Source organism: Vipera berus, assembly GCF_964194415.1.
Source record: "Vipera berus genome assembly, chromosome: 2".
Taxonomy (NCBI): domain Eukaryota; kingdom Metazoa; phylum Chordata; class Lepidosauria; order Squamata; family Viperidae; genus Vipera; species Vipera berus.
In genome coordinates this window covers 165284393-165312367 of record NC_138203.1, presented here as the reverse complement: position 1 = coordinate 165312367, position 27975 = coordinate 165284393, and the positions used below count along the sequence as shown (strand labels likewise).

The 27975-nt window shown below is 40.3% G+C and overlaps 3 protein-coding genes across 8 annotated transcripts in view; 1 reads left to right on the top strand and 2 right to left on the bottom strand.

The window, feature by feature from the left end:
- Window positions 1-155: 155 nt before the first annotated feature.
- Window positions 156-12797, bottom strand: HGS (hepatocyte growth factor-regulated tyrosine kinase substrate). Of its 2 annotated transcripts, none has more exons than XM_081320655.1 (21): window positions 12666-12797; window positions 10874-10958; window positions 8876-8951; window positions 8632-8724; window positions 7185-7308; window positions 6581-6633; window positions 5990-6058; window positions 5706-5830; window positions 5175-5253; window positions 4977-5075; window positions 4161-4256; window positions 3704-3742; window positions 3439-3582; window positions 2874-3087; window positions 2462-2634; window positions 2224-2364; window positions 1950-2127; window positions 1703-1836; window positions 1434-1562; window positions 1174-1269; window positions 156-984 (listed from the first exon to the last, which is right to left on the bottom strand). In XM_081320655.1, exons 1-21 carry the CDS (start codon window positions 12700-12702, stop codon window positions 871-873), a joined length of 2298 nt encoding a protein of 765 aa, XP_081176781.1. In that variant the 5' UTR covers window positions 12703-12797; the 3' UTR covers window positions 156-870. The 2 variants fall into 2 exon arrangements, with proteins under 2 accessions (XP_081176781.1, XP_081176782.1); XM_081320656.1 differs by having other exon boundaries at window positions 4161-4258; window positions 4988-5075.
- Window positions 12798-12902: 105 nt separating this feature from the next.
- ARL16 (ARF like GTPase 16) lies at window positions 12903-23365 on the top strand. Of its 2 annotated transcripts, XR_014025066.1 has the most exons (6): window positions 12903-13025; window positions 13942-13999; window positions 17200-17313; window positions 21522-21637; window positions 21756-23116; window positions 23165-23365. XR_014025066.1 is itself a non-coding variant. In XM_081317311.1 (5 exons), exons 1-5 carry the CDS (start codon window positions 12937-12939, stop codon window positions 21919-21921), a joined length of 543 nt encoding a protein of 180 aa, XP_081173437.1. In that variant the 5' UTR covers window positions 12903-12936; the 3' UTR covers window positions 21922-23220. The 2 variants fall into 2 exon arrangements, 1 of the variants encoding a protein (XP_081173437.1); XM_081317311.1 differs by having other exon boundaries at window positions 21756-23220.
- A 1340-nt stretch (window positions 23366-24705) lies between these two features.
- The window catches only part of TMC6 (transmembrane channel like 6), a 52120-nt gene continuing 48850 nt past the window's right edge, over window positions 24706-27975 (bottom strand). For 3 of the 4 annotated variants that reach the window (XM_081317301.1, XM_081317304.1, XM_081317302.1), the window contains 2 exons: window positions 26362-26441; window positions 24706-25155 (listed from right to left, as the gene is read on the bottom strand). In XM_081317301.1, the coding sequence (XP_081173427.1) occupies window positions 26385-26441 (57 nt within the window). In that variant the 3' untranslated portion in view covers window positions 24706-25155; window positions 26362-26384. The remainder of the gene's footprint in view (window positions 25156-26361; window positions 26442-27975) is intronic. The other variant, XM_081317303.1, reaches the window with a different exon arrangement.

The window sequence follows — 27975 nt, the reverse complement described above, 5'->3', positions numbered from 1 at the left end:
AATTCCCCGAATCCTGGAACACAGCACGTCTCTCGTATTCTTGCTGGAGTACCTCAGTAATCACAACCCAGTGACATATTTGGTAGAATGCACATTTATGCAGAGACTAAAACTCCAGCATAGGGATTGTAAAAACAAACAAAACAGAGACTAGGAAAGTTTTAAATACTTATTTTTATTGTCACTGATTCCATTCTGTCTACACCAGCCACTAAGTATGAGACACAAATCTTCAAAGCAGTAAGGACAAATAGGTTGGATAGGGCGAGGACTTAAAAAACATACTGGATTGGGATAGACTGTGTCCAAGAGAGGGGTTCTCAGAAGACATGGAGAGAAGTGGTGGAGAGATGTCAAAAATTAGTGGGGAAAGAAGTTGAGTGTGCTGGGCAAAGTGAAGGTCACTTGCTTGACTAGATGTGACCAGAGAGAGAGAACACGGGCTAAGGGCCATACACTGGATCTCACAAATTCTGACTCTGGAGCATGCTTAAATGCTATTTTCCCCCACAAGAGAACAGTTTCCTGAATGATCTAGCTACCAGTGGTTGCTTGAGAACTAAGCACTGTTATCCAACTAATAAAAAGCTAGCTGAGTTGGGCTGTGGGCCACTATCTCTCCACAGCTGAGTAGCAGCATATAGGATGTTACAGATTCTTGATCCTGGCAGCATTTTAGACAGGTGGAATGGGAAAATGCAGACAGACAGTGGGAAATTACCCAACACCAAGGGCTCCACTCTCCTCTCACCCATTGAGGGCACAGCACAAAGGAACAGCAATGGTGTAGCAAGTACAGCAGTGACCAACAAATGATAGCTTTACAATGTTTTAGAAACCCATCCCTCCCTTGCCTTGCAACCCAAGAGATTAATCAAAGGAAATAAGCTGAGCCTCTCCACCTCCCCCTTGTGCTTGCTGCACCTGGGGAGGAGTCTGCTGGGGAGGAGGCTGTTGCTGCTGAGGCCCTCCGGAAGGTGCCATCTGCAAAGGATAAATGGCAGTGAGACAGCATTTCTTCCAGTGAAATTCCTACAGGAAAGGAATCTGCTCCGTTAGCTCGGGTTGGCAGTCATTATCTTAATACTAATAAGGTGAAGGAATTGAACACATTATCCTTAATATTTAGTGGGGGTGGGGGAGATTACCCTGAAAATTTGGTCAAAGACTTACCTGTTGATACATAGGCTGTTGTCCTGACAGGTAAGGCTGCTGGGGCGGCAGGCTACTCAGACCTGATTCCTGGCCAGGGTGAGTTGACATAAGGTTCTAGCAGAAAAAGAGGGTGTCAAACTTTGCACCAGAATAAGTAGCCCCTTCTTGCAATGCAGCCACTTGGCCATTACAAATGAATTTTCCCACCTCTATGAACATCACTACATATTCCCTGTTAATCTAAGGAAACAGTAGAGTAATTAAAACAACTTTCTCACCTGCATGTTGTAGGGCTGGTATCCCATTGACACTGACTGACTGCCCATGTAACCCATAGTACCCCCAGACTGGGGAGCCGCTTGTGTCATGGCAGGCATTGTCTGCGTTTGGGAAGGGGCGGCTGCATTCTGCAAGGTAAAGGAAGATGGCTGGGCCAAGATGTTCCCTACATAGCAACTTTGAGTAGAACATTTTGATACCCAGAAATTTCCAAAGAAAGTCTAGATCGGCTTCAACATACAAACAAAATATTCAGGATCAAACATACCTGGTAGCCCTGCGTGGGTGTGGGCTGATAGGAAGAATAGGCAGGATTTGTGGTGGGCACTGCCTGTCCCTGTGGAGCTGGTTGAGCACTATTATTGCCTGTGGAATACATGTAGGTGTTCACCATGCCAGGATCTGAAACACACACGTAAGAGATGAAGGTCAGCCTTCTGGGCTGAGTTTCGTAGCCTTTCAGCAAAGGATTGTGCCAAATCCACATCCACTCCTTTCCTTCCGACTTCTGTTACCTGTTCCTGCCACAGGCATTGCAGCGTAGGGTCCTGTACTGCCCTGGGTGGACTGGCTCATGTAGACCGTGTGCATGGGTGAGCTCTCCACAGAACTTGCTGGGCTGAAGGTGCCTGGGAAGCTTGTGGGTCCTGATGGCTGATAGATCACGCCGCTGGCAGGAGGCATGGCCTGCAGCTACGCACAGAAAGCAAGATTAGTTCCTGTGAACTTTACAGGCAGGGAAGGGCAAAAGGAATCCTTGGCTTCTCCAGTCTTCTTCCACTCAAGTACCTGTGCATATGGCAAGGAGAAAGCAGGCATTTGTGCCCTCATCTGGATCGTTTGCTTCTGTTGTTCCAACCGTAACTGGCGTTCCTTTTCCTGCTCTTGAAGGCGTTGGATAGCTAACTGCCGTTGCATCTCCAGATATTCCTAAAGGTTGGAGCAGCACAGGATGTATTAGGCTCTGTGTTCATTATGCTTTCAGACAGCTCCAAATAAACTTGGGACATCACGACCCAAGCCTCACCTGCTTCTTCTGCCGCATGATCTCCAGTTTTTGAGCTAACTGGATTTGACGTTGACGCTCTGCCTCTTCTGCAGCTCGGCGCAGCTTTTCTCTGTGCTCTTCTCTCAGGGCACTTAGGGCTCCCCGTGCATCCCGGATCTGGGCAAGTTTATCTTGAAGCCCCTCATAATATACTGTGGAAAAGAAGGACAAGGCTGGAGTCACATCATTGCCCCCACCGGAGCCACACCTTTCCAAATCTCTTAAGAGGAAAGCAGAAGCAGAACTGGCAGAAGAATTGGGAAGCACCCCATTGTTTTAACCCCATACCAATCTAAAAGTAGCAATAGTCACTTAGGTTGCTAAGAATCAGCAGGGGGCGAGGGAACTCTAAAACTATTTTCAGTCACATCAGGGACTTCTGATAACATACAGCGGCGCTCATCCAGTTGGTTGAGTAGCTCCAGGAGCTGGGGGTGCATGCTGTTGATGGACTGGAAGACAGAAAGGACTGCCGAATCATTGGTAATGCTCCGCCCTCGCAGGTGGTTGCTCTTCATACGGTTGACAAAGGTGGTGACCGCATTCTGCAGAGCTTTCAGAAATTGCTCATGGCTCTCATCTGTCTCACCGTTCTGATATTGCTGCTGGGGAAGAGATGGGAAACCGCTGACCAGAAGTCCCATGTCCTGCCTTCTCCCACCTTAGAATCCTGCAACTGCTTCTTTCAATGTGAATTTGGTTCTTCAAGATGACTAACTACTGCCTGTTTATGTTAGTCCAAACATAAACCCCACACGACAGCAGATGCACGCACTACTCACAATTCCCCCCTCCCCCACCAAAAATAAGCCTAGAACTCACTCTTAAACTTTCCCTTTAGCACTGCTACTCCCGGCTCATAAACAAACATTTCCTAACCCCTGCAATGACGTGCACGAGTCTGACTGATGCCTAGAGAGTGACGCTGTACTCATGCAGAAGGGGTTTGTTCCTACCTCCACCACACTAAGTGGGGCAGGTGGGACTTCAGTAGCCTGGGTTGCTGGCTCTCCCATAGACAGTGGGGCTGAAGGGGTGGGGCTCTTGCGCACTTCCTCCTGCTTCTTTTCCCAATAATTGCGATTCAGGTATCGAGCCAACTGCCAAGAAATATTGAGAAATGAAAGCAACTTATTGTCAGTACATCATTCAAACCAGCAACTTATTGTCAGATGTCATTCAGACCAGCTCCCCGTTAACTTAAAAAGGTTGGAATCTCACCTCAGGATCAATGTCCTCGGCTAGAGGTGCAGAGGAGTTCTGAAAATGACATAGAATTTGTTATTCTTAGTAAGATTCAACATCGTGAAAATATCCCACGATCTAATTATCCTTTTAAAAAAAAATCAAATCCTTGAGAATAGACCTGCAAATCAGCTGCTCAAGCAAGGCAGATGAGAGCAAAAAACCAATTTGCTATTTTCATCCTCCAAATATCCTTCATTAGCCTGATCAATTGTCATGGTAAGTGAGAAATGAAGTGGCTCAACAGTCACAGAATGCTCTGATTGATTCCTGCGATTGACTGACTGGATTTATTATAGCTACCCATCTCACAAACATGACTCTGGCTGGCATATAATAAACAACCAATTAAAAATACTAAAAATATTTCAAGACTGCAGGGCTCCAAAATCTTTCTCCGCTGGCTCTTCTCTGCCAAAGGCTGCACTCTTACCACAGGGGAGGAATAGAGGGCACCGCCTGGGGGTGCTGAAGAGGTGACTGGCGTGGGTTCAGCCTTGGGGTACGTAGAATATGTGCTTTTCTGTCTCTGCAGAGGAAAAGTAAAGACGTAAGAATACCACTTCAATTACCCTCTGCTGTCTTATCAGCATGAGAGAGGCAGTAGAGAAAAGAGTAGCACTGTGTAAGGATTGAGAAGGGAAAGATAGTACCTTCTTAAATCAAACCTGGGATTACACACAAGGCTAGGAAGACACCTCATTTTTAAGGAGTTATCAACATGTAAAAACTAAGTGCCCCCGCACACTCCAAATCATGTTTCCCCCATCAAATCGGGATTATTACACAATCTTATGAGGAAGTGGTAAGCATCCTTTTGACAGGCAGAACTGCAATATCTTATATATGAAGGCATTTCATTTAAATAGAGTACATCTGTGATAACTAAGATGTCAGAAAGTTGAAATATGATATTGTAACCCTCTGACTGTAACACAGATTGAAGTCTTGAGGAGTTCAATTTTTGGATCATTTATGAACAGTAGATTAGGTGATACAGAGAAAGACTATCAGGTAATTATCTGGTAATTAAGGGGCTTCTTTTGACTTAAGAGATGAGAGTGACATTAGCACAAATTTCTCACAACCGGACAACAGGCTGTCACAGTAAAAAGCGGAAGTCTGACTAGCTAAATAAATGCTTCTAATAGCACAAAGCAGTCGAGCACGAGGAATTTACAGGAACCTTAGTTATGACAAATGAAAATCAGTTATGACAACTTGTAAGAATCGTGATCAAAAAACAAACCATCCTTTCCTTTTCCTCCGCCTCAGACTGGGAAAGTGCAATTGCTAGCTGTAGCTCTTCCTCCTCCTGTAGGGCAGTTTCATCACGCTTTGGGGGCAGCTACGGGCAGAATAATAAACAGCAGTCACTGTACCTAGTATGTGGAACTGACCAATTAAATTAAAGATGAACAGAGACCCAAAACAGGCAAGGACTGACCTGGGACTGCTGTGAAAGAGGGCTGGTCAGATATTCTGGAGGAAGTTCTGTGGTAGCGGTTCCTTTTCCTTCTGCCTTTCTGTGCAGATAGAAAGGACAAGTTCGTGACTGCTTCTGAACTACCCTCTTGCTAAGCTGAACGGGGAGACAAAGCAGAGGGGGCCCCAGCAAAACTATAATCTGCAACGAACCAATTATCATTTTTTCCCCCCCTGGAATTTGCATTCTGTAGGACAAGAGAAGATAGGCTAGAGTGCCAGGGGTAGGCAACCTTGGCTCTTTTATGACTCGTGGACTTCAACTCCCCAAATTCCCGAGCCAGCCATATCTGACAATTCCTGCTGGCTCGGGAATTCTGGGCGTTGAAGTCCACGAGTCATAAAAGAGCCGAGGTTGCCTACCCCAGGGCTAGACTATTCATTTTTATAAATCCCACACCTAGCATTCACACATGCAGAAAGCAGAGTTCCCCAAACAGCCATTGTTTCCAGAATATTTATGTAGTACCCTCTTCTACAGTTTAGCTCTTACTTGTTGAGATGTTCATAGCAAGGCTCACATACTCGTACTTCCTTCTCTATGCCAAACTTGGGGATGGTGGAGTATTTGGATGAGCATTTTCCACAGAAGATCTGTCCACAGGCCCGACAATGATGCTGTGAACATACCAGAACCATCAGAATTTTCCAAAATAAACATCTGGTAGGAAAACGTAAGTCTTAAAGCCAATGCCTCTTCTCTCCTAATATCTTTAACCAAACTCTGTGTCACATTTAGCATGTGATCCCAGGATCAGAGGATGCCATAATACTCACCTTGCGAGTCACGACCCCAAATTGAACTCGGCACCGGTGGCATTCTTCTGCATCCACCCAATCAGGAGCCTAGCCACACAGAAACACAGCAATTAGGAGTACCAAAAAGGTGACTGTAACACATTGCCATGATCCTAAATATGCTAAGTTTTCCAAGGGTACCCCTATGCTAGAATGCATTACAAATAAAGGAAATGGGTCCAGTGGTATAATGTGTTAATGGACAGTAAAAGCTCATTGTGAACGAATTTGTTTTAACCTCAAAGATGAAAAAAAGATTAGCTATTTTCCAATCTGTCTACATAGAATTGCAATCACAAATCACAGATGTGAAGTAATAAGTGGAGAAGAAAGGAATTAAGAAAATCCCTAATGTACAGATGGCACAAAATAGGAGGGGGCGTGTTGTATCATCTGCCTCAACCAGCTGTTACGGTGGTGATTGATTCAGCCCAAATTCTCAGCATTAGAAACAGTATCAAAGCAGAGACAAAACAAGTACGTACTGCACATTCAAAATGTAATTAGTACAGAACAATCCAAATTATTTCCCCCAATGAGGTGAGCCGCTTTCCCAGCTAGGACACTTACCCTTTCTGCAGCGAACATTGCATCACTTTCTTTGAATTCTGGAAAAACATGACCTGTAGGTAGATTAATACTGTCAAGCCACTGCATGCCAAACTAACTTAGGCTCTGGAGATTGAGCTGAGGACTACATGATGGGTATGAACAACTGCCTGCAGGCTTCCCTATGGTCTGCCACGTGGGCAAAGCCCTGGACACTCTTCTTTTTACCAACCAATGATAGGGAGCTATAGGGCATGATTTATTTGCAAGAAATCTTCAGAATCTTTCCAGATAATCAATTGACCGCTAAATCCCATGAATGTCATAGTGTGACAACTAACAAGGGCACAGGGATTTGTTTTTGACTCCAGAATTCGAAGACTGAGATAGGCCCAAGAAGTAAAATGGTTGTGATCAGTATTTGAAACACAGTAAGCAATTGCCACCAGCACTTCACTAATGTCTGTAAATTCATGAGGCGGTTTTCAGGCCATATAAATTTGATTAAATAAATGAACAAACAAATAAATGGAAAGTTCTGATTTCTCTAAATTCCCAGCTGCAAACATACCACCCATGCAACTGACCTTAATACCATAATGGAAGGCTACTTGTCTTTCCTCACCTTCTACCTTCATGATCTGGTAGGTATCTTGGACCACCTTGTATTTGGGCTCATTGCGGAAGGCATGGGCCCATGCCTGGATCAGGTATAGGATCTTGTTGCGAACATTTGCCTCAACTTGTCGCTGCAGATAATAGGAAGGATCAAGATCAGGCACTGCAGCCAACAGAATTGAGCTCGCAATTTTTTGACTTATGACACCGATATATGATGCATCATCCCACTGAGCAACAAAAGTTAAACTCATTTTTTTCTCTTGTTTAGTCACTGCTTGTAAACAAGTATGATTAGGAACCCAAAATAATTTCTTCGTAAAAAATTATTCTCACTGAAGAAATTTATATCTAATTTTAAGAGGTGTTTTGGTGCACAAATGACTGTTCTTACCTCACAGATACAGAATCATTTAAGACTCTTCTTGCTGCGACAAGCTAAAAAAAATGAAGTTAAAGATACAGCAAGGGTCTTATAGAAAAATACTCTTCCCTGAACACCATGACAACCTCTGCATTACTGAAGATGCAGATTCAAGCACATTCTCCCCTTGCATCATAGTATATTGCTTCCATCAAGAACCATTGATGGAATGAGGCTGAAATACTGTAAGGCAGGAAAGATCATGACGACAAGGTCTAAATTTTTATAGGGTTAGGGTTAAGATAGCAACAATAATAATAGACTTTGTGGGAGGAGTCATTTTATGGTGTAAAAAGACCAGGATTTGAATAAAATGTTCTTCTACGAAAAAGATGTTTCATAACTCAGCTACAGGAGCATTACTACACCTGTGTATACTATATACATATTAAATATATATTTATATAAATATATATTAAGAACTAGCAAATCAGGATACAAGACCTGCAAAGTTATCCAGCATTTTTTTTCACTGATACAGATACAGCTGAAGCACAGAAAATGATGTGTTTCATTTGACACTAGTAGATAAAATCCACCCATTATAAAATGTGATGATAATAAGGAAGAAAACAATCCAGAAGTGAGTGTATTCAAGCAATGAAAGCATCAATAACACATACATTGATATAAATATGCACAACTATTCAGGCCGAAATCTTTGCTATACAAATACATGGAAAGACATGGAAATGACTGTGCTCTAAAACTATTTCAGGCTAATTGAAATGTTAGATGTAATCTGTGTATATATACACGCATAAACATACTACACTTGAATAAGGTCGTTAAAATTTTAAATGCCCAAAACAGATTTTTTTTAAAAAATAAAACTTTTAGGACTTTGGCATTTGTTCTATGTTGCTTACTTTAAAAAAAAAGTTCATACAAGGTAGTATTTTGTCATGCGATATTAATACAAATCTTCAAGGAAAAAACAACAGCAAAGTCAATCTATTTCACCTCACTCCAGTTAAGGCTTTTCTCTAGCGTAGCTAACCGTAAAGAAAAATGGCCTAAGTGCTATTACCTTCAACAATTCCTTCAATTCCTCCATGGTCTGTTTGTTAGCCACCTCATCATGGACTGTCTGACCACAATTCTTTACTACAGATTCCAAGACCTGCATAAAAAATATACAAACATTAGCTCCCAAATAAAGTTCAGAGACTTCACAACAAATAGTCTGGATCTCCTTTACAATGCATGACACACGGGCCCGAATGAGGAAAACCTTCCTAGTCCCTGGGGAGTGTCATTATACTTCTGCTTACCTCTAGTGCATAGAGCGCCACGTGAGGATTCTTATCATTGACTTTTTTCTTAATTGCACCCACAGCATACTTGGCCCTGGGAAAACAGAGGGGGGGGGGGAAGAGAACCAGTTCAGTCTAATGAAAGCTGCAAGGAAACTTAAGCCAGCTAACATTTGTTCCTGTCACGAAACATACTGTAATCATTTGCAAAATGCAAACACTTGATGAAGGAGGCTGTGTACATGCCAAGACAAAACAAAACCAAAAAGTCATATTATGACTAGACTAGCCCCAGACAAAGAAAATATTCCAAATGACCATGTCCCAGAACAGTGGCTCCCAATCTTTTCTATACTTCGTACCCCTAAAACGCTCCTGATATATTCTCGCACCCCTTACAAAAGTTCAAAATAATGGCAATGAATTATGCATATACATTATAATTTTGAAAACCCTTTGCCCCCACTGGAATATCGTCTCACACCCCCAGTTGGGAACCCCTGACCTAGAATAATGGACTAAAGGGCCAACCAGAGTGGAGCCCATTATATGCTTAGACCCAAGTAGCAACGAAGTTCTATTCTGGGATTTCCTAGGAATAATTAGCCAACTGAATAAAAATTGCCAGTGAAATATTTTTTAATATAAATCCATTTTACAACTGCATCTTAAATCAGTTGTTTCTCAAAAGAAAATCCATTGTAGAGCTGTAAAAGATGCAGCAATGACCAAAACAAGGACACAGCAAAAAGGAAAAAAATAGTGTTGAATGATTCTTAGTTAACAAAGCAGACAGAGTACAATATAACCATGCATATAAGGGGGGCGGGGGGGATGGATAGCAGAAAATACATTTTCTTTCACACATAGTATTAGAATGCAGTTTATTTACTGAATCTAAATGAGAAAACAATCTTATTCACACAAAATTAAGCTATGAAATTCATTTTAGTAAACAAGTGATCACCAATGCAAACGATTTTAAAATGTATTAGCAAGATACACATTCAGAGGATAGGGCTATGAATGATCATTCATGTTGATGGCACTATTCATAGGCCTCTTCAAGAGAGAGATGGGGATGGGACAAATAACAAAACTTGTGACACAAGCCATATGACTTACATACTTCTATACAACATTGGGGTGAAAGTATAAAAGCCTAGGATTCATGCTATGACATCACAATACAAACGTGTGTCACCTTGGTTTGTCTAGGATGTCTAAAATTATAATCTATCTCTAAAATCAAAGGTAGCATATCATATATCTAAAGAGCAATAATAGAAAAAGGCTACCAACTTCAAATCCTGCTCATGAGCTTCTAGAATGGATCTGATTGGAGAGTGCGTGTATTAATCTGATCTATGCCCTGATCCAGAAAGACTATCCTTACTTTCTATGTACTGGATAATAATTACATACATTAGTTAAGGATTAATAGATATTAGTCATGTTAATTGGGATTGATGGGAGCTAAAGTCCATGCTATCTGGAGGGTAGGAAGCAATCATCCTTTTTGAGTGATGGCACTGGAATAGCATCCTGGAATCCACACTATAAAATAGAACGGGACTCAGGACAAAATATTAATTAAATATTAATTAAAACTATGAAACTAATATTAACATTGCTATACCATTGACATGATTGTTCCCTATGTATTTACTTTTTTTCTTTTTGTTATTAAAGATTTTCAATTTATCAACAATCTACAGGTTGCCAAGGATTCGGTGAGTTATACATAGGCCAGAGATTTTACACTGTGTAGCTCTGTGCTAGCTGATGGTTTATTTGAATGGCCCAAGAGTTTTTATAGAACAACAAGGTCTTTAGAGACACAATGTAGCCAATATCTAAAATTTTGGGTTTGGAAAATGGATAAACAGAGATTCAAACTTCTATATCAGCAGCACATTTCTTTCCACTCATGCTTTAATTGTAATGAAAGAATGCTTCTTTCAATAAAGTGCATAAAAATAGGGCAATGAAAAGATGGTAAAGCTCAGCACATACTGGGTATCTCCCTGACGAATCATATCACAGATCTGTAGAATAGATTCCCAGTCTGTCTCCAGCAGAAGCTGACTTGTGGCCTTATCTGCAAGATATTAAAATAACAGTCATTCAGGCACAATTTCAAATTTATATTCACTATCAGAGAATTGATGAACAAAGGGATTTTTCTTCTGACAAGAATTACCAGACATGAATGAGAACCTCAGATCACAATTACAGCTATTACAGTTGTTTACTGTATGCTATTACCAAGCATTTATAAAAAGTTTTTCTCAGCAAAGTTGACCTCTTGGCTGTCAAATCTAAGTCGAGCTATAAACATTTGCTCCTCCAACTATACTATTTATCATTTGTCCAGATATCTTATATTTCCTTTAATTACTTCATCTTTATCTTTCACAATAAATAGACTTCTTTAATCAGACCACTCCAGAATCTCTATCAACAAGTTTAGATTATAACATCTTCACTTCTTTTGCTTTCCAATTCTTCCTCCAAACTTCCTTCTGTCATAAACTTTGGTACTTTTTTCCAATTTATGTAGAATAAATCCTAGTTACATGTACATAGATTTCTGTACATATTTAATCTTTCTGCATATCACCCTCTCACCTTTAGTTTCTCCTTCCCTGTCATGTTATAAATTTCTTGAAGGAACTTAAGTATATTTTGGAATGGTATACTTTGGTATATTCTAACACTCCAAATTCAAATGGAGCATTATATTTAAAGGGATATGAATAGCTGATCATTGTTTTTTCCCCATCAATACAAAAACACCAGTTAATTTGTTGACTCTGGACAGAGGGTGATGTAAGATTTTCTTTCCATTGATTTTTGTCCTAATGCAACATCTTTTCCTTGATTCAGTCAGTACTCACTCTGTCATTTCCTGGTACAACCAGTCACCTTGTAGAACCTGATTTTAGGTCAGTGATGAGATCAGCAGCCTTGTACAATTACAAATACTAGTTGTTGTTTTTTTCAAATTACACATTTCTATCATTCCATACATTCAAAATGTATCAAGCTGGTCAAAAGACCCTTCCCCTATCTACACAAAGGAAAACTGAGGGAACAATACCGCCATTCTGCAAACCCATCACATGACGCCAGGCAATATCACATTATAATGAGGACCCAGATTGTTGGGGGCAATAAGCTGACTTTGTAAAAATGCCACTGGGGGGGGCGAAAGCCCTAATAAGCAGGCATATACATAGAATGAAGGCTATTGCTAAGCACATTGATTTGTGCTTTAAATTGTAAGCCGCCCTGAGTCTTCGGAGAAGGGCGGGATATAAATGGGATTAAAATACAATGAATAAAAATTAATCACTCCAGCTGACCTCTCTGTCGCTAGAGTACAACCTAGCACAGGGGTCGGCAACCTCGGCTCTTTTATGACTCGTGGACTTCAACTCCCAGAATTCCTGAGCCAGCTATGCTGGCTCAGGAATTCTGGGAGTTGAAGTCCACGAGTCAAAAAAGAGCCGAGGTTGCCGACCCCTGACCTAGCAATTTGTGGAGCGAGGACAACGATCCTACGAGTCAGTACAGGAAAATCAATATGGGTGTATGGAGGGGGGAAAAAACGGGCGCAAAAGGAAAACGCTTCAGAGGCCTGGCTGGTTTTCAGACGCAACGGAAAGATCCCCCCAAAAGGAAGATGCGATTTACAGAAGCCTTTAGAAAGGGAGGTCGAAGGAAAGCAAGGCATTAAAACGAAGGCCGAAGCTCTGGGGCAGGATTAGGCCAAGGTTCCCTTCCCCCCCCCCACACTCAATACCTAAAAGGCGCTCGAAGGTGCCACCGCCTCGCCCCATTGTGCTCCCCCGCTGAAGATCAGGCTGGACCGCCACTGCCGCCGCCGCCGCCGCTCTTCCCCTCCAACGTCTCCGCAATTTAGGCCCCGCTTCCGCCTTCCAGTCAGCGGAGAGGGCGGGCTTTCCGGCGGCAAGCCTCAGCGATTGGGTGAAGGGCGAACGAAGTAAACTGTCGCTCCGAACCAATGAACGCTGCGAAGAACGTCGGCGACCGTAGAGTCGGCCTCGGTTGCTATGGGAATGGCGGGAAGCTCTTCTTCTCTCTACCTGCTTCTCGGGCCTACCGGGGTGGGAAAGTCGCTGCTGGCGAAGCGGCTGCAGAATATCCTACGTAGGGTCCCGACGACGAAGGGGGAAGCGGGGCTCGTGGGTCAAAGGCAGACGAAGTCGAGCAGGGCCTGGCGAGGAAGGGAAAAAAGGAAAGGACCAAGGAGGTGGGTGCGCCATGCCTCTTTGCCAGCGTAGAGAGGCGCCAGGCTCCGGGTGGCCTCTAGAGATTTCAGAAAGTGATTACGAAATTGTGGTTTTCAATGGGATATTAAATGTATGACAGTGCAAAAAACCGTCTCGGTTATATGTAATTTTAATGAAGTTTAAATGCGAAAGGAAGACTTGGAAGATGGGTTTCTGTCTGCTGCCATTACTTTTTCCAAGTGCAGCATGAAATATGAATATGAAATCGTTAAATGCACACCCAGGAAAAAAAAATTAAATGGATTTGGCCTCCCTTGTAAGAATCTTGGGGCTAACAGTGGTGTGTGACAGGTATCATGAGAGAGGGATGAAGTTTAAAAATGCCTGCTTAATGTTTGGAATGTAGTTTATATATATATATATATATATATATATATATATATATATATATATATATATATATATATATATATATATATATATATATATATATATATATATATATATATATATATATATATATATATATATATATATATATATATATATATATACAGAATAGTTAGTCTTTGCCGTGTTGGGCAAGGATGTAGATGGGATCTTGTTCTTGAGCAGCCTTTCCTACTATATCCTGCTCTTTTCCAGATAATCTTCTTTGAGAAATAATTCCCAGATAAGCACAGGTGATGGAAAACATCATTGAAGACATCTGAGAGTATTGGGTTGAGAAAGGCTATTCTGTAAAAAAAAAATCAATCCCACCTGTATCTTACTGTATTGAATGTTATTCTTTCCTACCATCTTCCTTAATGGCTTTTTGATACAGCTGAGCTCCAAAGATGGGGCCAAGGACCTTGGAGAACCACCAGCTACTTTGCCAACGGTATGGCTTTTATTATCTTTGGCTCACTAGTTTTGGTCCACTGAAACAAATTCTTTAAATAGATCAAGATTGATTGGTTTGTAGAATTGAGCCCACATAAATAGTTGGAGCTGGTAGGTACAGTATATGAAGCAGTGGAAAATGGGATTAGGACACTCAAGTACATCCATACATTCTTATATACATAATCTTAAACAGCCTTTTCTGTTCTCCCTCCCCTTTTCTCAGTATTATTGGGCAAGAGTGAGTTATATGTTGTCTTCTGTATTAGGCTTTTTTTCCTTACAGCCTGTCTGATGGCTGAAAAGTTGGCCATCAGAGTATTGTTAATCAGATTGCACAAAATGCTGAGGGAATGGCCATAGAGTACTATTTAGGTGTTGAATACAGTGGATTAATAGTAAAAACAATGTAGGATACCACATACTGTTTGCTTAGATTTGTTTATATTTTTCAGTAAACAATAGAGAAAGCTCTTTAGGTCCGCCTTCTCTTCTGGCAATTGCCTAAACTAGTCCCTGGTTTTTTAGCAAGATTTTCGGAAGTGGTTTGTCCTTGCCTTCTTCCAAGGTTTAAGAGAATGACTGCCCAAAGGCACCAAGTTGGCTTCATGTCTAAGGCAAGACTAGATTTCATGATTTCTAGCCTGGTGCCTTTAAAGGTAAAAGGTAAAGGTTCCCCCGCACATGCATGCTAGTCGTTTCCGACTCTAGGGGCCGGTGCTTATCTCCGTTTCAAAGCCGAAGAGCCAGTGCTTGTCCGAGGACGTCTCCGTGGTCATGTGGCCGGCATGACTAGACGCCAAAGGTGCACGGAACGCTGTTACCTTCCCACCGTAGTGGTCCCTATTTTTCTACTTGCATTTTTACGTGCTTTCGAACTGCTAGGTTGGCAGAAGCTGGGACGAGTAACAGGTGCTCACTCTGTTACGCGGCACTTGGGATTCGACCCGCCAAACTGCCGACCTTCTGATCGACAAGCTCAGCGTCCTAACCCACTGAGCCACCACGTCCCTTCTGGTGCCTTTACATTTACATTAAACAAATAATAATGAAAACAGCACACTGTGTCATGTTTTTATAGAACATTGAGTCAGTATTTAATATCTGTATTGGGGAAAATATTTGAAGCCTAGGATAATCAACTCAAAGAGGTTGAATTAGATGTTTCAATTAATTTGATGACAATCTAGGTGTGAGTTTGAGGAACTCTTCTCAATTAAGTAAAAAGTTGGTTACCTCTTTTGGAGCCTTCCCTCCATGACATGGGCTCGTAGAAGTGAATTACGAGGTCGAAAGGTTTTTGTGGATTTCAGAAAAAATGGCTTGTTAAACATTGTATTGGAAAAGGTTTCAAAACAATTTCAAAAACTCCCCCCCAATTAGTTCATTAGGCAAATAGTGTACAAATGAAGAAAGTGGAACATAACTGTTATTCTTCCCAGCGATGGTTGGTAAAAATCATTCTGGGAGGAAGGCTTACAATACACCAGAAGGGTAAAAAAAAATCCCAGGGTAATGGCGAAGAATTGCAAATCAATGTTGCATTTTCTGTTGTCAGTGCTCATGAGATCATCATACAGAAAATACTGTGATGTGCACAAGAGGATACTTTGGGTAGACTGTTGCCTCTTTCAAGTTTGTCAAACACCATTTGGATGATTTGGCAGACTATCGGGAAAATGTTCCATAGACAGCTGAGACAAAGGTAGAACTTTTGGCTGTTAATGAGAAATGTTATGTTTTCAAAAAACACTGCATTCTAGCAGAAGAGTGCATAAAGAATAGGACTGCTTTCACCTTGCAATAATTGAAAAAGGCAAATTTTGGGCTACATCAGCAAATTCATCAGGAAAATGGCAGGGTATCTATCCACGAGCTGATGCTTAAATGAACGTGGATCATGCAGCAAACCAATAGTGCTAAAATACATATACATCTACTAGAATGGCTGAAGCAGAGGACACATAGTTTTGGAACAGCCAAGTTAAAGCTGTGACAACTCAATTGAAATATTGTGGCATCACCTGAAGTTTGTGTAAGACAGTCCAATCATACTATTAGTTGTAGTTCTGTAAATAGAGATAGCACAATTACAGCCAATGAGTAGGATTGATTAACAGGCATAGAAAATATTTGTTGGAAGTTATCACTGCTAAAAGAAGTAACAATTACTTCGAGAATACTTCTTTATAAATTTTCCAACAAAGATATGAATGTTGGCTTAGTCTTAGTGTATTCACTAGACATTATACACTATACCATTTTATGTGTTGTTTCTTTACCAGAATCTCTTCATCTACCAATAGGACTTAAGCTCAGTTCACATTGTGCATCATAGTACAGCAGGATTACAGATAGATCTAAAAATAACTTTTGTTGCTGCTCTAACTGTAATTTTATAGTTGTCACTATTGCAATATAATTGCTAATCATCGTGCTCACGCTTTCAGACTTTCATTCAAAAGCAGGTTTTCCTCATGTAATTAAAGCCACTAGGTGGCGCTCAGGATTAATTCTTCTGGGACAAACTTTGCTACCCTTTCTATTGGTTATGATTTTCCTTCCATTATATTTGTAATATGTGTTGATATAGTATGTATCCATCCACCTGTGGCTTGTTATTATGTATTTACCCATTAGTATCCATCTCTCAGGGAGATGGGCAGTTTAAAAATGTGAAAATAAATAAATTGCTGAATTATTATCACGTTTCCTCCGATTTATGATTTTTCAGCTGCTGCTTTTTCCAGTCTTGGTAAAGGGAAGTACCTGAGGAAATGTTAATCATGTTAGTCATAGCTCAATAGTATGTATATGACGTGGATATTTTTGGATGTTTAAATACTGAAAAACATACTGTCAATGAAAACAGAAAAACCTCCTGGCACTGAGGGTTTTCTGAATTATATCAGACCTTGCACTGAAGATAGAACTCAGGGTTTTGAGGATCCTGAAAATAACTTTATGATATTGCATACCAGAACTTTTTATGGTATTTCCTCTTATTAGAATTGGGAGAGTTAGATTACCATATCAGGATAGGGAACCTAATTAACAGAATAGACAGTATCTACAGTTCTGTGCACACATTCTTGGCAACAAGGCCTATTGTAATATATTGTATGCTAAACATTCTCTGTACTGTGCAGTAGAAAATAATTCATTTGCACATCTGTGTATCTGTATGTGTTTTTACAGGTAGGCACAAATCTTACCGATCTCTCAATAGGAAAGAAGATCACAGTTCGAGAGCTAGGAGGCTGCATGGGTCCTATCTGGCCCAGTTACTATAGTGACTGCCGTGCTGTCCTGGTGAGCGTTCATTAATATAGTGTGTATAATTCAGTGGGTATTATTTTTATAATAAACTTGCAAGGTTGTAACCATTTTTATGACGTTAAAAGAATAATTTGGGGTCCTACGAGCCAGGGTAGCAGAAGAACAAATCAGAAAACGAAATCCAGACATACTGTGAGAAATGAGATCCAATTTTATTCCCAAGAACAAAGAGATTTCTTTTGGAGGTAGACTACAAAGGAAATGGGGTCCAGAGGCTTGGCTTTATAGGGAGACTGGTCCTTGATGTGAGCAAGCAAGTGTGGTTTGTGTATGTGTTGGTTTTAACACATGTCCTTCCTGTGCAGATGTACAGATGCTCCTGATTTGGGCTTTGATCCTGTGTGAAATCTGTAAAGGAAGATCGCCCTCAGATACCTCAGATACGTGGAGTTCACCTCTGGCATCTCCTTTTATCCTGGTGGGGGGGGGGATTCCTGCTCTTTGATGGAGTCAGTTAGGATTGTATGTTTATTCTGGGACTGGTCGGCAGTTAAAAGTTCTGCTGCTAAAAAGGCAGGAGAGGGGAGGGAGGGGGAGAACAGAGGACTTAACTTCTATCAGTGGCATACCATTTTTTCTGCTTGTATAGATGCAAAGGAATGAGAGATGGTGCTAAACAATGAATGTTTGTTTTTGAAAGGGAAAGTTAAGTCGGATTGGAAGAATGCTACTTAGAACTATTTTTGGTACGGATTGGAAGAATGCTACTTCGAATTATTTTTGGTAGAGTTGAAGAGCCTGGCTGGCTATTACGGTTATGCTTATCTTATAATATTGGAGTTTGCAAAAAAAAGTGCAGTGTTGTTAATTGGAAAGGATAGTATCTGGTGAAGGTAAGTGAGCGAATCAATGACAGACTCTTGACAAAAAAAAAAGAGAGGAAGTAGAGCAACTACTCACTGGGCTGGAGGGTGTCCAGAGCTTTTTGGAGGCTATGGCTTTGGGAGCTCATTTAGCTGGCGTACGTGGTACTGTACATGTGCCAGTGAATGGGTTAGTCAGCTGCAATGCAGTCCTAGTAAAACTTTCCTTGTCCACAACTTGATGAACATACAGACCTAGCGTACTGTATATTTCCAAAATCTGGTTGTGTGAGGGCAGTGACATTGTTCTCTCAGAAATCTGCTCTCTGGGTTAAAGATCCAGATGCCTGGGCCGGGCAATGGGAGTGTAGTTTTAATCTTAAATGACACCTTGTGATCAGGGACTCAGCACCTTCTCAGAGGGGTGAATGCTTAGTAAACAGACAAGCCTGAATCGTGCTATAAAAGAAGGGTTTAGGAATCGGATTTCTGTTGGTAAGCAACTTCTAGTTCTTAGGCCTGATTTTCTGACCCGTGTTTTTGATTCCCTGATTGAACTTTGGATTGGTACAAGAATATACTTAGCTCTGATTCCTGGAACTTGGATTTGTCTGCATGGAAACCAGGCTCCTTGTTTATTTTTCCTGGGCTTTCACATTCCTGTACTCTTCTAAGATTTATAGCTGCCATAAAACCTCTGACCTCTTGTGGTCTGACCTCTTGCACTGGCACAAACATTTAGAGAAGGCAGGAAAATATATACAGGTAGTCCTTGATTTAGGACCATAGTGGAACCCGGAATTTTGGTTGTCAATTGTTGCTGTCATAAGGTGCAGCACTTTGTGATCCAACTTGATTTTATGACTGTTTTTATGACTATTGTAAAGTGAGTCATCACTGTTGTTAAGTGAAACACATGCTTGTTATACAAACTACATGGTCACTAAACAAATCCAGCATATCCATGGGTGGGTTTTTTTGTCAGTTTTCTGCTGGAAAATGGCAAAAAAACTTTGTAAATCAAGGTCACATGACCAGAGAACACTGAAGCTGGTTATAAAAGTGAGCTGATTGCCAAGCACCTGAAATGCAATCGCATGACCACTGGGTGAGGGGGGAATGGCAGTTGTAATTTCGAGGATGGGTCATAAGTAGATTTTTTTTGAAGTCATGAGAGACTTCATAACTTCATAACTGTCATAAATGACTGGATGTAAATTGAGGATTACCTGTATACTGCTCCTGTGATTGTCTTGATTCTTTATTACCCAGAATGGGTTCTATCCTTTGAACTTTAATGACATTGATAGGATGCTCTTTTGGTTGTCCCTGGTCAACTGTGTGCTTCCTCCCTCCCTCCCTCCCTCCCTCCCTCTCTCTCTCTCTCTTTCTCTCTTTCTCTTCTTCCTCCTCCTCCCCGTCCTCTTCCAGGTATCTGGAAGAGAGGGAACAGACTGGGTGAGAGAGAGGGAGGAAATTTAATTTCAGTTGCTTGAAAGTGGCCGTGGTGTGTGTCTCCTCAAGAGGCACTCCTTGGGCCCATTTGCACTTGATAACTACCACTTCCGTCTCTATTCTTCCTTTGGGGGAGGGGAGGGCACATGGCTGTTAAAAAAGTTGTTGGTGTGCAGCTGCAGGGTGCTCTAGAGCACAGGTGCCAAACATACGGGCTGCACGCGATCCACAACACTCCCAAATGCAGCCCCAACCATATTAAGTTGCTCTAGAACATTTTGCCCCTAAAATTTGATCAGTTCCCACTTTATTAAGCTTTCAGAAACTACCAAAGAGAGCATTATTCAAGAAGGTTTTTGATTTGAGGTGATTTATTTATTGATTTGCTGGTTCTGTTCTTCACTTGAGCAGTTTATTTTTTTATTTATTTCTTAATTTTGTTGTATTGTTTAATTGTGTCACGTGTACTTTGTTACAGTTAAGATTGTAACCTGCTGAAAGATTTTTTTTTTTGCTGTAAGTGGGCAAAAATGTCAAATATAGGTAGTCCTCAACTTACAACTGTTCATTTAGTGACTGAAGTTACAATGGCACTAAAAAATTGACTTACGACCGTTTTTCACATGACCATTGTAGCATCCCCATGCTCCTGTGATCAAAATTCAGACACCTAACAACTGATTCATATAAATATGAATAGTTGCAGTGTCCTGTTGCAGTGTCCTGGGGTCATGTGATGACCTTTTGCAATCGTCTGACAAAGTCAATGGGGAAGCCAGATTCACTTAACAACCGTGTTACTAACTTTACAGTTGCAGTGATTCACTTAATAAATATCGCAAGAAAGGTTATAAAATGGGGCAAACTCTCATAACAAATGTCTTGCTAAGCAACAGAAATTTTGGGCTCCAAAATTTGTGGTCATAAGTTGAGGACTATCTGTAATCAAATATTCTCACATTTCTAATAAAACACCATGACCTGACATCTATATTCTGAGGGTTTTTAAGCAATTATAGATGTTCTGGGACGTGTCAATTAGATTTATAATCTCAACATATATTTAATATATAAATCTAAATGTTTACGGCTATTGTTGCTAAGTGTCCCACTCTTTATTTCTTAGGCTAGAGTGTTTATGTATTAGGTTTGTATGATCCCCATCTCACTTAAAGTGACTTTCATTGGGTAGCTAACCCAATGAAAACTTGAACATAATAAAATTGATTATGTGCCATCAAGTCATTGGAAGGAATAGTGCACCAAAGAGCAGCGAATATCTACAAGATGACACATCTCTTGGGTCCTGCCAAATGATACTCTTTAATCAATGGGATTTGGAGAATATTCCTTCTGCCAGATCTGGTGGGGCTGATATACACTACTGGCATTTCTTTATAAGAAAAAACTTATTTTATCCTAAACATGTATGTAATGTGTTGTATATAAGATAAACATATTTCTTAGACATAGATATACATATATTACATTTAGTATTCACCCTTTAATTCCTTTATTCGGGGCGGAGTTGGGGTGACTGAATGAAGCTGAGCACTTACTGGGCGGATGCCCTTCCTGACTCCCATGTGAATTCTGCATAGGCATTAGGAAGGGCATCCAGCCATTAAGCGCTCAGCTCCATCCAATTGTCCCAACTCCATCTCGAATAAACAGATTAAAGGGTCATAAAAAATATAGCCTTACAGCCCATTGTCTGTAAAATTGTCTATAGATTATAAAATTGGGGGAAATTGGGCTTCAGTTGCACAGGCAAAGATTTATGCATGTTGTTTTTCAGATTGTGCTAAATTTTTATGTATTCTAGTTTTGACATGGCATGCCGCACAAAGAGTGAAATAGGCAAACAAGCTTGCACAGTACTTTAGGATATTATTTAAGTATATTGCTCCCTCTCTCCTGCAGTATATGATTGATGCTGCCAATCCTACTCAGATTTCCGCATCCTGTGTCCAGCTCCTGTCCCTCCTTTCTGCTGAACAGCTAACATCAGTTCCTGTCCTCCTCATTTTCAACAAAATGTAAGTAAATTAAGCTGAATTTCCAGACAGAAGACTTAGATCAGTGGCTTTTGTCAGCACAGCAGGCAAATGAAAATGGGTGTGTAACTACTTTTTCCCTCACTATTCTGCTTCCTAGTGACTTACCTTGCTACATGTCCCTGGTGGAGATGAAGTCATTACTCCGCATCCAAGATATCATTACTTGTGCCAAACAGGTTATCACTGTGGTCGAGATCAGTGCACGGGACGGCAGGGGCTTATCTGATGTAATGAAGTGGTTTCAATCCACCCTGTGCGATTGAAGTTGGAATCTGGAAATGCCAAGAAGCTGAAGCGTTTCCTGCAAGCAGCGGAACAACATTGCCATCAGAAACTTTGGTGTAGAAATATGTCGTTTAAATTATTCAGTGGATTCCCTCTTAACTGGCAAATTGGCTGGTTGCTACTGTATGTAGATCCATTGAAAGGGAACATTGAAGCTGCTAACGGTAAGCACAGTAATCATATACAGCACTACGGGAGAAGGGCGGTATATAAGTCCAATAAACATAAACATAAACATAAACATTGTATGATTTTCTCTAGGGTATTTGTACAGGTGAAATAATTGCAAGTAAACATGCTGTAACAGAGGTACCAATCAGGTTTTGTAGGTAGGCAACCTGAAGTTTAATTTCACACAAAGTTTCTATGCTTTGTATTATTTTCTGGTCCACGAAATCAGATCTGGTAGAAGTACAAAGCAAACAAATTCCTGTTCTGTAACACACTAGAGATTCAGATTGCTCAAGTCTGAGTATCTTATTCAAGAGTTTGTGTACATAGTCTCTTGTGTTTCAGTTGTCAGTAGTTTAACTATTTTCTACAACAACTGTTATCTAACTCAGAACCAAAAATTCGTAGTCCTAACAAGTATTAACTTGATGGGCTTTAGCAGATAGCTTTTGCCAATGGAACAATCTCTGTTTTTCCCTCGGCCAGAAATTCCATCCAAACCAGTGTATAGGGGTAACACTGACCTACCATATTAAATACCATATACAATATTTGCTGTAGTGCATACTGTTGCTTTTCTGTGAGATACATTAGAAATATGTTAATTTTGTGGTGTTTCCTTGGTTTTGATTTCTTCTCACTAGAATCTCACATTCTTGGAATTCAGGTTTTTGGTGAGCTCATACCATCATGTGAACCAGATTAGCTGAGTCATGGGACACCAGCAAAAAAAAACAACCTCTACAATGGCTCAGTAAATTATAGTTGAATTACAAAATGGGTGTGCAATGTAGCAATTCTAAAGTTCTGCATGACTAATTAGTTCTCTCAACCAATTAAAAATGGTAAAGTTTAAGATGTAACAAGATGAGAGCCTTACCAATATTGGATGTATTCTGTTTAAAATTCAGTTCTTCTGTCACTCTTTCACGTAAACTTTTATCTTCTCAGCTTTCCATTTTATTCTCTTGTATCAGTGGCTTCCATCAGAGCCACTAATCAGTTATTTGAATGCATGTATTTACTTATTCCAATTCAAAGACTCTCGAGAGTCTTTGAATGGCTTGTAAGAAACCAAATATATACTAGGGTTAAAAATAAAGAACATTTACAGAATGAATGCTGGCATTCAATCCAGTTGCACCTCCTGCTGGACAATCACAAAGATGGTTCAACTAGAGGTGAACACAGATCACATTCTCTTCCTGTCTCACAAAACGGGTAGATTCAACCCAATAGAACTGACTCTCCCAACAAATCATGCTGTACCTCTCTGTATTCACCCTCCATAAACACCCAGTTTAATGAGAGCTTTAATTAATTGCACTGAATTCCTATTACCAAAAGCTGGTAAATTATGAATTCAATGCATCTGAAAGCTATGAACTAACCTATTTTATGCTGCCGTATTTTCTTGTTGGTGCTTTTATAACAGTGCACTAAATTAGACACTTAAATATTTATCTGAAATAAATATTTCATAGAGTAAAAACTACTTACTGTGTCAACGATTGAGCAGCTCTTACAGCATCATTCTGTACAAGGCTCCTCATTACTTTCATTTTATTGAAATTTACTAGTAACTTTTAGTCTTTTGTTCTTTAGAGGATATTTAGTTTGCAGGACAAAATATAGTTATCCTGAGGAATTAGCTTGGGCTCAGAGAATAAGCAAAAAAATAGGGCCAGCAAGGGAGAGTCACCGACCTCCAAGAAGTAGAGCTGGTATTAGTCCTGTTACATTGCTTTCTGAAGCTCTGACTCATAAACATATTTCATAATTGATTTTTAAAGTAGCATTTTTAATTGTATAAATTCATGCAAGCACAGACTATCCTTAATATTCAACGTGGATAGATTGGAGATATGACATGTCCAGAAATGAGATTAGTTCTGCTGCCAGTTAACATGTTTGGGAAAATATTTTGTACAGCTGAGGTAAAGGGAATGAGATTTTATGATGGGATAACATACACATACCACCCAGTTGTTGTTAGTTGCGAAGTCGTGTCCGACCCATCGCGACCCTATGGACAATGTTCCTCCAGGCCTTCCTGTCCTCTACCATCTTCTGGAGTCCATTTAAGCTCAACCACCCAGTGGGACTCCTTAATTTCCATAAGGTATTAAGAACAGCTAGAATTATTCAGTGAGTTATGAGCGCATGTCTTAGATTGCAACACTTTATTTTTTTAAAAAAATCCCTCCTTTTCCCTCACTATGACACACACACACACACACACACTCATACCCACTTTCACTCATCTGGCTCTTGTGACTCAGACAATTCTAAAAGGAAAGTTGCAAGTTTTATTTACTGACTGGAACCTAGAAATTGTGAAAAATGTCCCATAACTGTGTACCTTAGTTCCACAAAGAAAATAAAAATGAGGTAGCAAAGAGTTAAGATTTCTTCTATAGATTAGTCCTCATACCTGAAGTGCAAAAACATTCAGAGCATGAGTTAAAATGTAGGCATGCAGAACCATGTTAGAGTAACTGCACACTATGAGAACTTAACAAATGACAACTGTTCATCATTACTTAGACAGTTAGTACCAAAGGAATAAAAAGAGAATATAATTTGCTCCCTTAAGACAAGTCATTTTTATTAATATTAAACCATGAGGTTCTTTGTAAGAAAGATTTCTTTCCAGTAACTGTACACTCTCCACATGAGGTCATGGATCTCATAATCCTGGCAAAACAAAATACTTAAGACCATTCCACATTATAAAATATCAGTTTGAATTCTCTGTTATAAAAATCGTCTGTAAAAATCTTGAGATAGTCTGGGAGCTCTTAGTCGCGTTCTGGAAAGTTTCCATTTGGCTGAAGACAGAAGCTGAAACAGTAAGAATATGCCGTCACTTCTTCAACCAAAGGTAGATGACGTTCACATGCAGGAGTGAAGGGAGTCAATATCTTCAGCAGCAGGAATATGTTCATCAAAACTTTTCTGGTTAGCCCCATATTTATTTCCCTTTTCTAAGAAGTCCTTCAGGCTAAGGTTCACCTGGTACATTCGCTGGAAAAATGGATCTTTAATGTAATAAGAAAATCAGTGATGATTTTACAGTCAATATAATGAACAATGCATTTCCTATTGACAACACATTTTTCAATCCTTATCTTGCCTTTTTATATTTCTCCTCAAAATACCAATTTGCAAAATGCAGCCCATCCTTATCTTTGCTTGTAAATACAATCCCAGACATATACTTGAATTACTTATGATGTCCTCTAGCATCCCATGAGTTGAATAGAGGATCTAAAGACTTGGTTTGCAAAAATAACCAAATATAATAAAGGTAAAGGTAAAAGTTCCCCCACTCATGTGTGCTAGTCGTTTCCGACTCTAGGGGCCGGTGCTCATCTCTGTTTCATAGCCGAAGAGCCAGCGCTTGTCCAAGGACGTCTCCGTGGTCATGTGGCCGGCATGACTAGACGCCAAAGGCGCACGGAACGCTGTTACCTTCCCACCGTAGTGGTCCCTATTTTTTTACTTGCATTTTTACGTGCTTTCGAACTGCTAGGTTGGCAGAAGCTGGGACGAGTAACAGGTGCTCACTCGGGATTCAACCCGCCAAACTGCCGACCTTCTGATTGACAAGCTCAGCATCCTAACCCACTGAGCCACCATGTCCCTAATATAATAGCAGCCCAAATTTCTGTTATAATGTGTTCTCCCTCTCCCAGAGTCCCATCATTTTTTCTATGCCTGCTATACTTCTGGTGGAAGGGAGTACTTTTAGTCTGGAGCCTAAATGGAAGAAAAATGTTATTAGGGAAAATTAGTCATAGCAAGATTTCAGCATCCACTTGTTCACATTGCTGCTTAAGTCATCTTCCTTCCATAAAAAGTGCCTGTGATCGTGGCAGCACAATATCCTAAGGTTAGGGGGATAGTCTTTGTCATTTGCATGTGCGTGTATGTGCCAAAAACAAGACTTATGTGCCTTCCTCTGAAATCTATTTGCTTCAGAGCCTGTAATTTTTTAGTCAAAATTTGGTAATTTGAAGGGGGTTAGGGAAACCTGTAGCTGCACTTGGTATTTTGGTTTACTGAAAGAGAGAAAACAGAAACAACTATTGCAGAATTCCAAAACCAAACTGCAATGTATAAGGCTACTAGCTGTGTGGATTTAGCATATCTGCTAGTTTGAGCAAAGCTTTGAGCCAACTGTTTGGCATATTGGTGTCCTGTAACTTTTATGGAACTTTCTGATTAGTTCCAAATGGCCTTACCTCATTTTCATCCTGTTGTACTTTCATTTTTCATATATAACATGAAGTCTTTGAATGAGAAACTTCTTGTCTTCTCTTTCCTGCAACACAAGACACATTTAAGATGAGCATCAGGAAACCGACTTTCTTAATAGAATGCGGACATTAAGAATGCTAAAGCAAATACAATACAGGATTGCTAGTTGTTTTTCTTTTCTATTGGTGTTCATTGCAAAAACTTTACTTATGCTCTGTTGATTGGCAAAGTAGGTGTGAAGGGGAAAGCCATATTGCAGTTCAGGTACCTAGAATAGGAGGTCCATCCAGCTCCCTCCCCTCAACTACCTAGCTACAACTAGTGTAAGTTGGATCATGTAGGAAGACAAGCTCTTTTTTCCTAAAAAAAAAGTCACAAAGAAAAGCTGAATTGAGGGAGTGTAATCAAACTGGTGAATACTACCAACTTTGGCAATCGCTATTTAGTTACCCATTTTGGTTGAACATTTTTGAGGAAATTAGTAAGTTAATACCTAACTGTATTAGTTTGTTATTTTTTTCCATGACAAATAAAATGTTGCAACATTAGAAATGAATATTTTTGTTAGCTGCGGTATAAAAAAGTACCACAGAAAACCAAACACACTTTTTTTTTGGATTAGAGGTCTTTACAAGTGTAGGAAATGGCATGGCCTAAGAATAAACACAGTCGAGTCTCTTTTAAGAATTTTTTTGTTCATTTAAAAATATTTTAAATCAGATTTAGTCTCTGTTTTGTAGCTAGTGCAGTCATTTAACTCAAAACAGATTATTCCTGTCTATAATTATCTATTTAAATAAAAATACTAAAAATGGATAAGGATGCAGAAAATGATTTGTGCCTAGAATTGCGAGGCTTGTGGAGTGGGGGGGGGATGTCCAAATCAAAATGTATGTTTGCTCTGGAAATGGAACAAATCGGACCTGTTTTAGGTAGAAACGTTTCAGTGGGGAGAGGAAGAATGGGAAAAGCTAACGGCACTAGTAATAGACACAAATTTGATCTAACCGGGACCACAGTTGTAACCCAAGTGAAATCAAGGGAAGAAAGAATTCCTAGGCCTAGTTCTCCACCAGTAAGTCAATAAACAAACACACTGACATCAACCCAGTCTACCAACCACTGAAAATGGAAGAACTACTTCAATCACGAAGGCAGCATTTAAAACGAACAAACAGGCACCCCACCACACAGCAACAAGAATCACTACCACCAACAAGAAACCGGACTACAACAGCAGCCAAACAACCTGAAACCAGACCATGACTCAGAGGCAACCAAATGAACAAACACCATTTGCATCACACGGACGATACTTAAACACCAAGGTGTCAACGCTGCTAACATCGGATGTTCTTGCTTTGACAACAGATGAAAATGCAGCCATTTTCTCTTATGTTTTTTTTGAATCAGTTGGTGCTGGGAGGGGGGACTGGGATGAGAGTTCAGTTAGCCATAATAATAATAATAACTCTGCCGTGGGAATCTCAAGGACAAACTGGGTCCAGAGCTGATAACATTTTGGTGGGCTGGAGAGCTGGGGAGAAAGCCCGCGCTTCAAGCTAATTGGGGAATGTGCTTTATTTATGACTGTTTAT